Raw genomic sequence first — 15,123 nt, 5'->3', positions numbered from 1 at the left:
AAGGGCTGTCTCACGTTGAAACACTACTCTCTACAATTTCCCCACCACGCCAATATCTAAAACTTCCGTTATTCTCTTGAATTGTTTCCTGTGTTCTGATTTGGTCTATCTTTGCTTGCAGTTGGGTTGCTGGTTCATCATCATGTTTTGGTATACATGGTGAACTGTAAACTTACGCTGGACCAGATAGCCTTATATTTATCTGTCCAGTAATTGCAGAAGACAAGTTGGATTGATTCATGTGCTAATCCATGTTTGTACTGGTCCAGGTTCTAATTAGCAAAATAGAAGGACTATACGAAATCCTCAGAGAAAGTTGGCAATACTTGTTTAATTGACTGCCAAGACTTTATACGTAATATTGAGTAGTTATTTATTTTGCATTTGAAGAAGATAATCTCATTTCAGACACACAAGAATGCAAGCCCTCATTCTCAGAACCACTGTCTCTCACACACATGTATGCACATGCACACATGTTTTCACACATACTCTCACACAAACTTTTGCAAACATTCTCATTGTATCAAACACACTAACTCAAAGTCACACATGCAATCTCTCTCGTTCTGTCTCACTCTCACACACAAATGTTGTCTCTTGCGTGCACTATCAGACATGCAGAAAGACCCGCTCACTCTCTCCCACAGTCACTGACGCACATGAACAATTCCTGCCTCGCATACATACGCTGGTCTTTATCCAGGAGTTCGTGTTTTCATTTTAATACTTACATTTTAACGGTACATGAAGACTTCGGTGCAGCTACAAGTCTTTAAATAATTCTTTGCGGTTACAGGCATCTGGTCTGCTCTCTGTGTCGAACGAAGTCCAATTGATCAGTGAATTGAGACAATTCGTGCAGTCAATGTGCAATTCAATGACAATTTCCTGGAATAACGGGACTTTCATTTTCAACGTTTCTCTCTCTGAGGGGTAACGATACAGTACTTTACTGAGGATTGTGGACTATCGTGGCTGTTCGGGCCATGTGTCCTGTCAGCAGAGTGTTAAAATCTCCACCCACAATCCTTCACTTCTGGGCTTATTAGTTGAAGGGACTTTCGCACAAATTGACAAAATATTTAATTTGTATGTTGATTCCCAGAATAGTGAGGGCCTTGTGGGAAATCATTGCAATTTGAGGAAAAAAATGGTATGTCTACGTCATTTGAAATCCAATGAATGCAAATATAACCTGATGCAAAGTAGGTTAACAGGTGAAGCACATAAATTATATCCTTCACTCTCAGAAGGGTTTTTCGGTGCAGAAAACAGTGCAAAATATAATTACTTGTCAGTGAATGCCTCAAGGCATAGAGGGAAAGGAGAGAACCAGGCAAACCTATATCAATAGGTTTGCCTTGATGCATGTGTAACTGCTTAGCAGGAGAGTAACCCCCTGCTGGTTATGAGTTATTCTCTGAAACTAAATACTTTAGTTTCATGTCCAGCTCATAAATTGGAAACGAAGCTGGGTACATACAGTGAATGATTGGCAGTTGGCTTTTTGCAATACGAACAAAGGAACATTGTAGTTATAAGTGGGAGTAGGGAATTCATTCCTCTGCCATTCCTCTGCTCGCGCTGCCATTTAATTTTTTCAAGGCTGATCTTATCCTGACCTCACCTCCACTATCCTACCAAATGCCTATAGCCCTTTATGACACATTTAATCAGAAACACATCTATTTCTTTCTTGAATCTGTTGATTGATTCTGTCTCCACTTAACTCTGGGGCAGTAAGTTCCATATTAACAAACTCCTGAAAAAGTAGTTTCTCCACATCTCAGTGTTGAAGGTGCCTCCTCTAAATCTATCTCTATGTCCTCATTTTCGAGACTCTATCACAAGGGGGAAAGTCTGATCAACATATCCAGCTTATAAATGCCCTTTAGTATTTTAAATGCCCCAATCAAATCGGCTCAATTTATTCTGAACTGGATGGAGTATAAGCCCGAGCTATTTAAACCCTCATCGTTTCACAGCCCTTCCATCCCTGGGAAATAACCGGATGAACCTCCTCTGAACGGCATCCAATACCACCACATCCTTCCTCAAGCGAGGAAACTCATTTCTGAGTTGATCATTATTAATGATATCTGAAGGTCCAATATTAGCTTCCACTATTCACTTCCTGTTTATACGCTTATAGAGGCTTTTGGTATCAGTGCTTATGTTTTCTGTTAACTTAGCTTCTCTTAGCTCGATTGATTCTGCTCTGAGTGAATCCTTGCTGACGTTTACAATACTCCCACTGCTCCAGAGCTTCACTAACCTTCACAGCATGAAATGTTTAGTGTTTATGGTCTCATTGACTTCCTGGATGATTTTGAACTATTTTACAATTCATATACTTCAATTGAGATATATTTAGCACCTCCCTCAGCATTTGCCACTGTTCTTCAGCTCTTCCAGAGCTTCATTTTTTCCCCAAGCTACTCCGACCAACTCCTGCCTTCGCCCTGCATAACTGCTTTTTCCCAACACTAAAACTCTCATATAGGACTCTGTCTTCACTCGAGTATGACGAGGTCACTCCCTCCAAGTGGATTGTAAACGACAAGTTCATTAACCAATGTTTCATCGTTTCATAATATCAAATCAAAAAGTGCCAATTCTCTAGTTGGCTCCGTGACATGTTGCTTTAAGAAATAGCACCTTACACTCTGAACAGGCCTTCGAGGCTCCCCTAACCACGTTAATTAATCCGATCAATACCTATGTTTAAGTCGCTCATAACGGCCATTGCGCCTTTCTCACAAGCCCTCCTTTTTTTTCCTTGTTTATGTCATGCCTTACTTCATACGTACTCTTCAGGATTCTGTAAATTATTCCTATCAAGGTGTAGGAGTACCTTGCTTTTTTATTTCCATGCAGACAGATCAAACATTTTTGTCCCTCATGTCAATATCAAATCTCAATACAACCTTGATCATATCCTTCATCAATAAAGCAACTCCCCCTTGTTTCTTCTTGTCTATCCTTTCAGAATGTTGAACATCCTTGGATATTTAACTGCCAGTCCTGATCATCCTGTCACCGTTTTTCAATAATCCCAACGAGGTCGAACCTGGTTGTCTCGACTCGTCTCGTCAGAAGAAATGTCTCCATCTGTGCTGCATAAACAAAACCCTGGTAGTTGACGCTTGGAGTACTGTGATTAGATGTGATCAGCACACCTTGGGAAGGACATATCGAACTTGCAGGGAGTACAACATACACGTATCAGTCAAAACTAGCCATCTAACTATTCAAATCCCGTGTGCTCATCCATTTGCCCACAGCCTTGGCATTGTAAGTGCACATCTGAATACTTCCTCAATGTTGTGACGTTCAGATATCTTGGAAGGAGTATAACATAGACTTATGACGATGTTTCTTCAACTTCATGGATCAAGCTATTTCAGGAAACATATCGAAATTTTATCCTTTCCTTGCGAATTTGAAAAGTTATGTTGTGACAGATGTACTGTAAAGTTTCAAGATATAATACGGAAAGGACAGGGAATTTAGAGATAGAACATCTCCACATATTGGTGATTCTAGAACTAGGGAGCATGGTCTGAGATTTCACACCAGACAATTCTGGGGAGACATTAGAAAATGCATTTACAAACAAAAAGTGGTAGGTGTTCGCAACTCAATTCCACAAATGGAAGGGAATAGAATATAGAACATAGAGAAATACAGTGTAGAATAGGGATTTTGGCCCTCGATGTTGCGTCAACCTGTGAGCAAATCTAAGCCAATCCCCCTACACTATCCCATCATCGTCCACATGCTTATCCGAGGACTGTTTAAATGCACCAAATGTCACTGAGTTTGCTGCATTGGCAGGCCGGGAATTCCATGCCCTTATCACATTCTGAGTCAATACCTGCCTCTGCATCTGTCTTCAATATATCCCCCTTCAATTTGCAGCTATGCCCCCTCGAACAAGCTGACACCATCATCCTAAGAAAAAGACTGTCACTGTCCATCCTATCTCATCCTCTGAGCATCTTGTATGGCTCTTTTAAATCCACTCTTAACCCTCTTCTCTCCAAAGAGAACAGAACCAAGTTCCTCAGCCTTCACTCATAAAACCTTCCCTCCAGCCCAAGCAACATCCTGGCAAATCTCCTCTGCACCTTTTTCAATGCCTCCACGTCCTTTCTGGAATGGGATGACCAGAACTGTACACAATATTCCAAGTGAGGCCGCAATAGCATTTTGTACAGTTGCTGCATTACATCATGGCTCTGGAACTCAATCCCTCTAACAAACTAACACACCGTATGCCTCTTAACAGCGCTATCAACCTGGGTGGCAATTTTCAGAGATCGATGTATTTGGACATCAAGATATTTTTGCACATCCACACGAACACAAATATTTCCATTGACCCAGTATTGTGCCTTACTGTTATTCTTCCCAAAGTGAATTCCCACAGTGAGTCATTTATCTACATTGAATTTCATATCTACATTGAGATTACTGGACTTGATTTTGAATCCTGAAGACGTGAGTCTCCAAGAGGAAGGCTTTGCAGATGTACCAGCACTATGGACTATAGAATGTTGGATAAGTTGTTAATATTAAATCTGAGAGAAGGATTCAAATGTTGTTCAAAGTTTAAAGGGGTCTCAGCCAAAGACACTTGCCTTTGGCATATGGAGTTAGAGCAAAATGCTGAAGAAACACTTTAGGTATGTCAACACCTCTAGAGAGACAACAGAGGTAACTTTTTGGGTGCAGTGATGCTTCTTCAGAACTAGAAGCAGCTTGGAAAATGACGAATTTCTCCTGCTGATGCGTCGTTGGATGCGGGTCTGGTGGGTGGGAAAAGGAGCGATCAGATAAGTAGTGAGGGAGCCGAGAGAGAGAGAGAGAGCGAAAGCAAACGACAGGGTCGGCCAAGACAATTTTGATGGTAAGCCAGGCAAGAAGACAATCTGTACTGGTTACAATAAGCTCTCTGAGTTGCTAACAATGAGTTGGTACCAATGAATGTAACCCATTTCATGATCGTGTGCGTAGTGTTCTACCAAGGAATGGAGCATTAGCACTTTGATATTATTGAACTCGATTTTGAATCCTGAGGTCTTCAGGGTCTCCAAGTTGACGGTTGCTTGCAGCTGTACCAGCACTATGGACGATTAAGAAAATTAGCTTTGACAGAAATAGGTTTTTTAGAGCGGTTCTCTGATTGTTTCCTGGTTGGTTGACATCTTGTGGGTGTGAACGATGTTGGCAGAACTCTTCAGTCCTCCAGTAACCTGCGGAATCAGAGACATTGCACGTTGTATGCCGGCCAGCCTGTGCCTCCTGCAAGGAAGTTAGATTATCCTGAAGAGGTGACATTAAAGACAAAGACGCACTGATAAGCAAAATAATCATATTGGTAAGGCATGTGGACTGCGGCCAGTGAAACGAATTCTCCTTTATACCACACCATCCAATATACTGAATGATTTTTTTTTGTCTATTTTCCATCGAGCCATATAAGGTAATGGCATAGGAAAAGCCTCTTGAAACAATGAGGTTGCACCAGGCAAGAGCAAATACTGAAGTATTCTCATCCCATATTCCACCAATTTTATCCCTGTCAATTGCCGCCATTACTTCAACTGAAATCTCAATTAAGTTGTCAGACACGACCTGCTCTTAACAAAGCCATCTCTACTATCTGGTATTAACTTACCATTTTTCCAAGTGGATATTGTTTACCTTGGTATCTCAAGTCACATCTAAATGCTTCTTAAATGTTTAAAGGGTTTCTGCCTCAATCACCCTCACAATCACTGTCATGGTATTACAGAAGTAAGTAGGTCAGACGAGGTCCTTCGACCCAAATCTACTAAACTGACAAGAAATACTGACTACAAATGTAGCCCTTGGGCTACACAAAACTTCATTCTCAAAACAAAATGAGTCAGTCGACACGTGCCCCACTTTCATGCACTCGGCCGATAATTGTGAACTTTGTGACATTTCAAGTCTTCATCTGAAATACTTTTTAAAAGATTATGTGATTTGCATTCTCTACTACCCTGCCGGACAGTGCATTTCTGACCACCACATAACCCTATATATTTTGTCACATCTACTGTCATTCAGGTTCACCTGACGCTCCCTGGTGCAATTTATCTCCACCACTTTCCCAGGTAGTGCATTCCAAATTCTGATAACTCATTGTGTAAAAACGTTTTGCTATTACGAGGGGGCATAGCTTTAAATTAAGGGGTGGTAGGCAGAGGATAGATGTTAGGGTAGGTTCTTTACTCAGCGAGTCGTGAGTTCATGGAATGCCCTGCCAGTAGCAGTGGTGGACTCTCCCTCTTTATGGGCATTTAAACGGGCATTGGATAGGTATATGGAGGATAGTGGGCTAGTGTAGGTTAGGTGGGCTTGGATCGGCGCAACATCGAGGGCCAAAGGGCCTGTACTGCACTGATTTCTTCTATGTTCTATGTTCTATGTTTCTCATCAATTGGCTCTTGCTGACAGACTTCATATTGTTATCAGCAAGTTACTAATTATAATTGGAAAACGATATCACTCTTTACACTGTCAAAATTGATCTTAGGTTTAAGCATTCCAAATAGGTCACTTTTTAATGTTCACTGCCTCAAGGAGAAAATGACTATTCACTCTATCCTTTCATTGGATCCAGAATTCCTACATATTTCTTCTAAAACTCCCTTTCACTCTCTCCTGGGCATTAAGATGTTCCATACTGAAGCTGCCCACAGCTAAATATAAAACTTCAAATGCGTCTGCCAGATAGTTTTTCTAGGTCTGTCACTGCTTCATTGCTTTTATCTTCCACGCCTCTATGTAAAAACCGTAGTATTCTATTCCTTTCTCAGTAACTGTTTCACAGTGCCTCACAGCACCAGGTACCCAGGTTCGATTCCAGCCTTGGGCGACTGTCTGTGTGGAGTTGGCACATTCCCCTCCTGTCAACGTGGGTTTCCTCCATGTGCCCCGGTTTCCTCTCACAATCTAAAGATTAGGTGAATTAGCCATGCTAAAGTGTTCAGGGATGTTTAGATTAGGTGCATTACTCAGGAGTAAATATAAGATAATGGAGTAATGGGAATGGGTATGGGGGGATTTGTGTTCCGAATGTCAGTGCGGACTAGTGGGGCTGAAAACCCTGTTTCCAAACTGTAGCGATTTCATGATATTCTATGATGTTTCAACTTCCCTGGCAACCGTCTGAAATGCAAACACATTAACCCTGAAGTCTCTCTGCTACTATACGTCCAGCGAAGTTGTATCATTCAGTCTGTATTGCCTCTCTGTTCTTTCTATCAAAAAGCATCGTCACCTGTACCTATTTATTGCAATTTATCTGCCAGGCGTCTGCCGATTCTGCCAACATACGAATATTCATTCGAAGATTATCAGTGTCATCCTCATTACTCACTATTCCACAAAACACCTTATCATTTGCGAATCCATATTCGAGTATTATCCTCTCTGTTGCGTTTATGATTCTCTTCCTGATGCTGACCGCTATTATTATCGTGGCATGCATCACATGTCATTCATTTCCTTCCTTAATTTCTCATCAGTATCCTTAGTCATCCAGATTCCTACCATTTTGGATGCCTCAAATTTATTTCTGATGGGCATGTAGTAAGCATGCACACTATTCAACTATATTTCAACTATATTATCCCATTTTCATGAATTGTTTCTTATCAACGTGCTCCAATTTAGATTTTAGACCCATGAAATCGTTCATTTTCCAGATGCAATATTAATCATTGAGTGATTTTTATATACTTTGAACTGAATTTCGAAAATGATTAAGTTTTTATCGCTATTGCCTAACTGCTTCTCCACTCTGATGCTCCGCACTTGGCCTGTCTCAGTTTGTAGGATCAGATACAATACTGCCCCGTTCTTTGTAGGACTAGACATGCTCAGTTCTCGGAAGTTCTCCCGCGCACTTTACAGAATTTCACCACTTCTGACAGCGCACACCCCTGTAATCTATGAGCGTCCAAAACAGCCATCCAATCAGATGGAATTCCGGCTGGCGCCAGTGCACGAACTCATTGCTCCTCACCCCCACAGCAAGTTGATCCACAGCAGAAGACAGTTTATTGATCCTTCACGTCCTCAACATTACTAGCCAAAACACCACCTGCACCAAAACCTAGAGAGACTTCCAGACTGACCACTTGAGAACCCATAATGGTACCTACGCTATTTTTGGCCACAAAGCCTACCCATCATTTCCTGACCCAGGAGCTGTTATGTTGTATATGCGGTGCAGTCACGTTTGCATATCATTTTCAGTCTGTCCCTTTACGACGCCACCATATCACAGGAAGCGAAGCCTCACCAATCTTGACCTGGTTCTCTCTATCCTTTCACCCAAATATGCAACCATTCGTTCTAAATAAAAACTCATCAGCTGGCCTCCACCTTGGAGGAGGTAACCAACGACCAGCTGAATGTCAAAACTGTTGGCATCCCCATGTGACCCTGCAAAACTGGATGATCCAGGATTATCTGCTGTTCGAGAAATTGGGCGCATTCACCCTCATCGTTTCCGATTGCTGCACTTACATACCTACCCCCAGTGAGGACATCAGTAACCCAGCCTGGCATATCCAATGCGCTACCACAGTACTGCTCAACTAAAAACCAAAATGGGACCTATGGAACTGGGCTACCACTGTGGCAGTTTTCCTGAGGCACAGCCTTGCTACAGTGACTCATATTCGTCATTACTATCATCGTCGATATCGCACTTCTTGCATGGCTCTTAAAATGTGTTTAACTCGCCAGCGTTTGTGCTTCAAGGTGCTACCCCCGTCCCCTTACCATGCATGAATGAAGGCCCACTCGAACAATAACTTTGCAACCGACACGGAATAGGCAGCTTTGGACTCGGACTCCAAATACTACCCAACTGATGCTGGCCCGACCGCGTCAGATAACCCCCTAGCTCTTGCGACGCACCCCCTTCAACTCAAACCCAGTTCTCAGACAAAAACAAAAAAAGGCGGAATTGTCGGAGAAAAAAAAACTACTCTGCCTGCCCACTACTTGTTTGCAGAAGACATGTCGGTTATTCACTAAACACAACATACGCAAAATGCCTCAACTTGACCACAATCAGCTCAGTAACAAAACAACAAAACAAGCCATTTTCTAAACAGCTTCCAGACTCAATGAATACACTCCTTAGATGATCTGACAACAGTATTCCTAGCTCACAATAGCATCATCTCTATCGAAGTGATGCAAGGACATCCCCAGTCTCCTCAAGTACTGAACCACACAAAGCCTACCTAGACTGAGTGACACCTGATTCGACTGAAGATTGCACACCAACCTGCATAAGCATTGAAACGAGGATACTGGAGACGAACACCTGCGCTAGACGAGAAACGGACACCCCTGTTACAATTAAATTCTTTTTTCCATTCAATATAATTTAATTCATATTTTCTTGGAATTAACAATGCACGACTGGAACACGGATGTAACACTATGCACACTACTTGTATCTACAACACGGGATAGAGAATCCTGGAATTATCTGTGCAGTGTGTCCATGTTGTACCATTCCTAGCAATTTCTCTTGCCCATGATATCGTCAGAAATAAACCAGTATTCGTCTATTTCACAGATCTGTGTGTGACCTCTTTTTGTCATGACGGTTCTCCACCAGTATTGCTTTGCCATACATAAAATACTTCGTTTACCAGTTTTTCTGTTCAGTGCCAATCAATAGATGAAATTACATATTCGCATTTGTCTGAACTGAATCTCATCGGGACACTCCCAGTCTACAGTCCGGCCAGCCTAACCTGTTTCCAGGACGGTTTCTGGTTGGACTCTGTTCAATTAAGCCTTATTGTCCTAAACAACCCCATTGCATTTATTCAGTAGCTGTGCTGGTGTCAAAAAACACAGACTCTTCAAATTTTCTGTGCATTTGTCTACAACGTGGTTTGACAATAGATTTCATAGCAGACAAGACAATTCATTCGGCACAAAGACAAATACGTTCCTTTGGAACAAACAAGCTCTGAAAATGAATGCTGGCAGCCTTTATTATATTGTTGGACATCAGTAGTACATGCAAATTATTGTCTTCTACAAGCTGGAGAATGTATTCATTCTGTCATTTACAGTGGTTATTTGTATCAATCGGACAATGCCAATGGTTTTATATGAAGCGATAGAAATGTGCAAAAATCGTTATTATTTCACTTTTTAAATTTGCAGCAGACAATTAAAGCAATGTCTTTGAATGAGTCAGCATTAACAGAAATGATCCGGTTTATCATTCAGCTGGGATTGATGAAGCTCTGTCTTATCAGTTGGCTCGTTACACAACAGGGTACCGCACAAAACTGGCAATTTCACAGTGATTCCCTCTGTCCTTAGCAATTTTGATGTACCCGTCTTCACCCCAGTCTGTTCCCCAGCTGGAAAATAAGAAAATCGATTGGTGTTGGAATCAAAACGCTGATAAAAGAGTCATGTTTGGAGAAGCATCTGTTTTAGCTCTAGTGTACAATTGGAATTATTTTAGGGACTGAATTCTGGAATTAGTGAGCGAGATAATGAGTTGTAAAGAAAAAGTTGCATCAGGCTGGAAAGAGTCAATTGTTTCCTTTTACATCAATTGCTGATCTGTACAGTACGTATGGACTCACTACACAATTTAAAATGGCATGAGGTGAGATCCTTATCAGGGATAGGTCTGCAGCTGGAGTAGATATAAAGGGGAAAGTGAATAGGGACGAGTGAGAGCAGTATATGTGGCCTCCTGGAGATTTCCTTCTTGCCATATGGAGGTGGAGATTTTCCCAGAGTTTTTTTTTTTACCATCATCGTTCTGAGATTGACTGCCACAGGATAGAGTCTGTGCAGAGCATGAATTGATTTGGGCACAGGTTACCCAGTGTCTCCTAAACTGCAAGGATACGTCGGCCTTTTAATTTGTTCCATTTCCGGTTATCCTGCCCAAATCACATTTCCAGCTTTACCAAACTATTCCAGCACCCATTACAGTGTAATACTATCTACCTTATTAAACAACAATGTGTATTTTATGTTATAAGACCCACATACTGTTTCCTCTGGGAAATCATGTAGAAATGTGTGTATGTGTCTGTGTGTGTGTGCATTTGTGCGTGTGTGTGTCTGTGTGTGTGTGTCTGTGTGTGTGTATATTCACCCAAAGCAAATGATTTATTTAATCAAACATTTTGTATGCAATCTGGCCCTGAAGATGTGACTGCTTCTTCCAAACCTGACGGCCGTGATTGTAATAAGGGCAGCCAGCGACGCTTCATCGCTGAAAAGAGACAGACGGCAGTGGTTGATGGAAAATATTCATTCTATAGTTCAGTTACTAACGATGTACCGCAAGGATCAGTTTTGGACCCACTTTTGTTAGTCGATTTTTATATAAATGAACTTAATGAGAGCACAGAAGGATGGTGGATTAATATGCGGATGACATTAAGTTCGTTAAAGTTGTGGACAGTTACGAAGGATGTATGGATTGCAGAGATAAGTAGATAAGCTGCAGAGCTATGACGAAAGGTGGTGAATGCAGTTTAACGCGGAAATATATGAGGTGATTCAGTTTGGAAGGAATCCAATGTAATGGGCTCATGGTCAGATTCGTGCTTGTGTAGATGAGCACAGAGATCTTGGTGTCGAGGCACATCGATGTTAGAATGTTGCCTCCCAGTTTGATAGGGTTATTGAGATGGCATATGGTGTGTTAGCTTTGATTGTTAGTGGGATTCAGTTTCGGCAATAGGAGATCATGCTTCAAGCCGTACAAAACTCTGTTGCAACCACATTCTGGGAAATGTGCACAGTTTTGGTCACCATATTACAGGAAGAATGTGCATGCTTTGGAACGGGTTCAGATGAGATTTACTGGGAAATCGCCAGTTTTGGAGGGAGATATTAAAAGGAAAAGCTGAGGGAGTTAAGGCTGTTTAAGTTAGAAAAACATTTGAGACGTGAATCAATTGAGACACATAAGTTAATTAAAATATTTGATTGGTTGGATAGTGAGAGGCTTTTTTCCTTGAATGGCGATGGATAGCAGGAGGGCTTTAAAATCAACAGTGATAGATATTGGACAGGAGTCAGAGGTAGTTTCTTTCCTCAGATTGTTGTAGGGGCTTGGAACTCTGCCTGCAACAGTAGAGGCATTGCCATATTTCAGAGTATTTAAAAGGTCATTGGTCAGGCATATGGACGAGAATGGAATAGTGTTTGTTACATGGGCTTCAGATTGGTTCCACAGGCCGGCGCACTATCGAGTGTCGAAAGGCATGGACTGGGCTGTAAAGTTCTATGTTCAACGTTCCAGAATTGGGGCTGTTAATCTGGTCCCATCAGTGCCCTGGTGACAGGTGAGACGGTTGAGCTTTGTCCTTGTTTCCCTGTGAATAGGTTGTACAGTTGTGTTTAGGGTCTGGCTTTCCTGCCCATTGCCCCAGCAAATTGCTTTTTGTTGTGTATAGCTGTTAATTTTTACCGTATGTTTGCAATTTGTACTGGTAAGTTTATAAAATGGTTGTGATTCAGGGATAATGACACTCTGATGCCTGCCTCTGAACGAAGCAAGACTTCAGTCAAGAATCGGACACTTGTAAGTGCAGCGTTACTTGGTGATGGGATACCTGGATCTGACGTTTTTCAGATACCATCTCAGACAGCACAACCATTAAGCATTCACTTCCAGATAAACACAGTGTTATGTGCTCCTTGAACAGAGACACAGGTTGCAGCACAGAGACAGGAAATTCATTCCATGTCACTGTCCCTTCTCCGTCTGTGATCAGGTGTTTGTTATTTCATAGAGTACGGACCTGTTTTTAACCAGCCAATAGTTCATTCCATCCTCAATTCCAAAACCAACCACCAGCACATCATCGGTTACATATCCATTGCAATTTTCATCATCGTAAACTCCTGTAAGGAGACACATATTAAATGATTTATCTGTGAAATATTTAATTAGTGTTAATTTAGCTTTGATTAATGAACATTGACATGTTTGTTTTTACTAATTGTCTTCAAATTGATCGTCCTCACTCCGCACCATTACATCTGTTGACTTTAATCAATGTTTCCCAATGACATCGCCCCTGCCATTCTCACTTCCTCTCGGCACATCCTTCAGAGTCATAGAGTTTTATAGCGGAGAAATGCTTCGATCCTTCAATCGAACTCGTCCATGCTGAGCACATATCCTCAACCAATCTAGTCCTATTTTCCAGCACTTGGCCAATATCCTTGTAAACCATTCCTGTTCATGTACTCATCCAGATGCCTTTCCTAATGTTGTATTTGTATCACTCTCCACCTCTTCCTCTGGTATTTCATTTCAGACACGTACCATGCTGTGTGAAAACATTGCTTCTCACGTAACTTTTAATCTTTCCCATCTCACCTTAAACGTATGGTCTCTAGTTTGGACTCCCCTCCTCTTTATTCGTCCCATACCCATTGTTGTTTATGAACCTCCACAAGCTCACCCTTCAGTCTCTGTCGTACCAGCGAACAAGGCTGCAGCCTTCTCAGCCTCAGGCGAAAGTGAGGACTGCAGATGCTGGAGATCAGAGTCCAGATTAGACTTAATCTGGAAATGCACAGCAGGTCAGGCAGCAGCTGAGAAGCAGGAAAATCGACTTCATCAGGAAGGGCTTTTGCCCGAAACTCGATTTTCCTCTTAATCCAGATACAGTGAGTGTAGCGTCTTCAGTTTACAATTAAAAAAACGTTGTCATGTGCAGTCACTCAGCAGCACATCAGGACAGTTGCACCTCACTATCAGTTCTCTTAGTTATAGCACAACGTTTTGAGCTATTTGCATCACTCCGAATGGGAGCAGGTCCATTTCTCATTCCCACTCCTGAGCTCAGTTTCTGGCATGGTCTAACTTTAACTCGATGATATCTGACAGCACTGGACGGCATGTAACACGGGGGGAGTGTAGGCAGGAACAATGATAAGGGTCATGGTCCATGGTAAACATTGCAGTAATATTAATACCAAAGTAGTGACAGTAAATGTGTCTGTAGATGTATGATTTCTAATACATTTTCTTGAACAGTCGATAATATGATTCAAATACATCATCCAGTGCTCTGCGACTTACCTCCTTTATAATGTTGAAAGGATTTCAGACTTGCATTAATCACAACAGACATCGGTCCTATCTCTCTCACAGCTTGTTCCAATGCTGCCTCGCCTCCCCAAACCCATTTGTAGTCAGTGATTTTAGCAGCAATTTTATCTGGCTGAAATCTGCAGTAGTCTGTATCCTAAATTTTAAATAAAATGTTCAAAAGGAATACTCATTAAGATCATAATAAATCTATTGTGTTCTTTGCTTGACACTTTTCTGCATTCCGACTTTGGCAGCCAATTTATTTTCCCAAACCTGTGCGATATTTGTTCACTATTTGTTTCGAAAAAGGTATATTTTGCATGACTTAGCACGAAAACAAACCGTTTGTTCCAACTCGTCCACACCAGTCACATATCCTGACGTATTGTCGTCCCATTTGCGACGACTCGGCCCTGAACACTTCCAAACCATATACCCATCTCCGTACCTTTTTAATTTTGTAATTGTACCAGCCTCCGCCAGTTCTTCAGGTAGGTCATTCCATACATACATGATCCTCGGCGCGAGACAGTTACAACTCAGATCATTTTTAGGGTTTTCTTGTGTCAAACTTAATATTTATTGCTCAATGTATTCGAAACATTCTTCACTTAGACCAAGCAATGGTATTACAAATGACTTGAAATGTGAGAAAATAAAAAAAAGTACTTTGTCTTGACAACTCAATATCTCAATCAGGTTCACCATCTAGTTATCTCATACCGAAACTACATTAGAACGAGTTGAGCTTCTTCACAGTTTTCGGTCGACTCATCTGAAACTTGTGATCATACATTAGTGAATTAAATTCTTCACATACAGATAACCGTTTCCCAAACCGTCATTAATTACATCATTAGAGTCATTGGATTATAACTAATTAGTATTAGTCTCAATACCTATTCAACTATTTCCCCTTTCATCTTAAGGCACTGCTCTCTCGGTTTGGACTCCGATCC

General features: G+C 41.5%; 1 protein-coding gene and 1 long non-coding RNA gene across 2 annotated transcripts in view; both read right to left on the bottom strand.

Annotated features, from left to right (window-relative positions):
- The window catches only part of LOC148134757 (uncharacterized), a 723,506-nt gene that overhangs the window by 140,756 nt on the left and 567,627 nt on the right, over positions 1–15,123 (bottom strand). The window lies entirely within an intron of this gene.
- On the bottom strand, positions 10,160–14,338 carry LOC148134761 (cathepsin J-like). The gene is made up of 3 exons (XM_087985338.1): positions 14,153–14,338; positions 12,861–12,963; positions 10,160–10,445 (listed from the first exon to the last, which is right to left on the bottom strand). Exons 1-3 carry the CDS (start codon positions 14,202–14,204, stop codon positions 10,346–10,348), a joined length of 255 nt encoding a protein of 84 aa, XP_087841464.1. The 5' UTR covers positions 14,205–14,338; the 3' UTR covers positions 10,160–10,345.

The sequence above is a fragment of the Chiloscyllium plagiosum genome, unplaced genomic scaffold (assembly GCF_037043375.1).
Source record: "Chiloscyllium plagiosum isolate Xiang-an unplaced genomic scaffold, Cpla_swu_hap1 HiC_scaffold_52, whole genome shotgun sequence".
Classification (NCBI taxonomy): domain Eukaryota; kingdom Metazoa; phylum Chordata; class Chondrichthyes; order Orectolobiformes; family Hemiscylliidae; genus Chiloscyllium; species Chiloscyllium plagiosum.
This window is presented reverse-complemented; position numbering and strand designations above follow the sequence as displayed.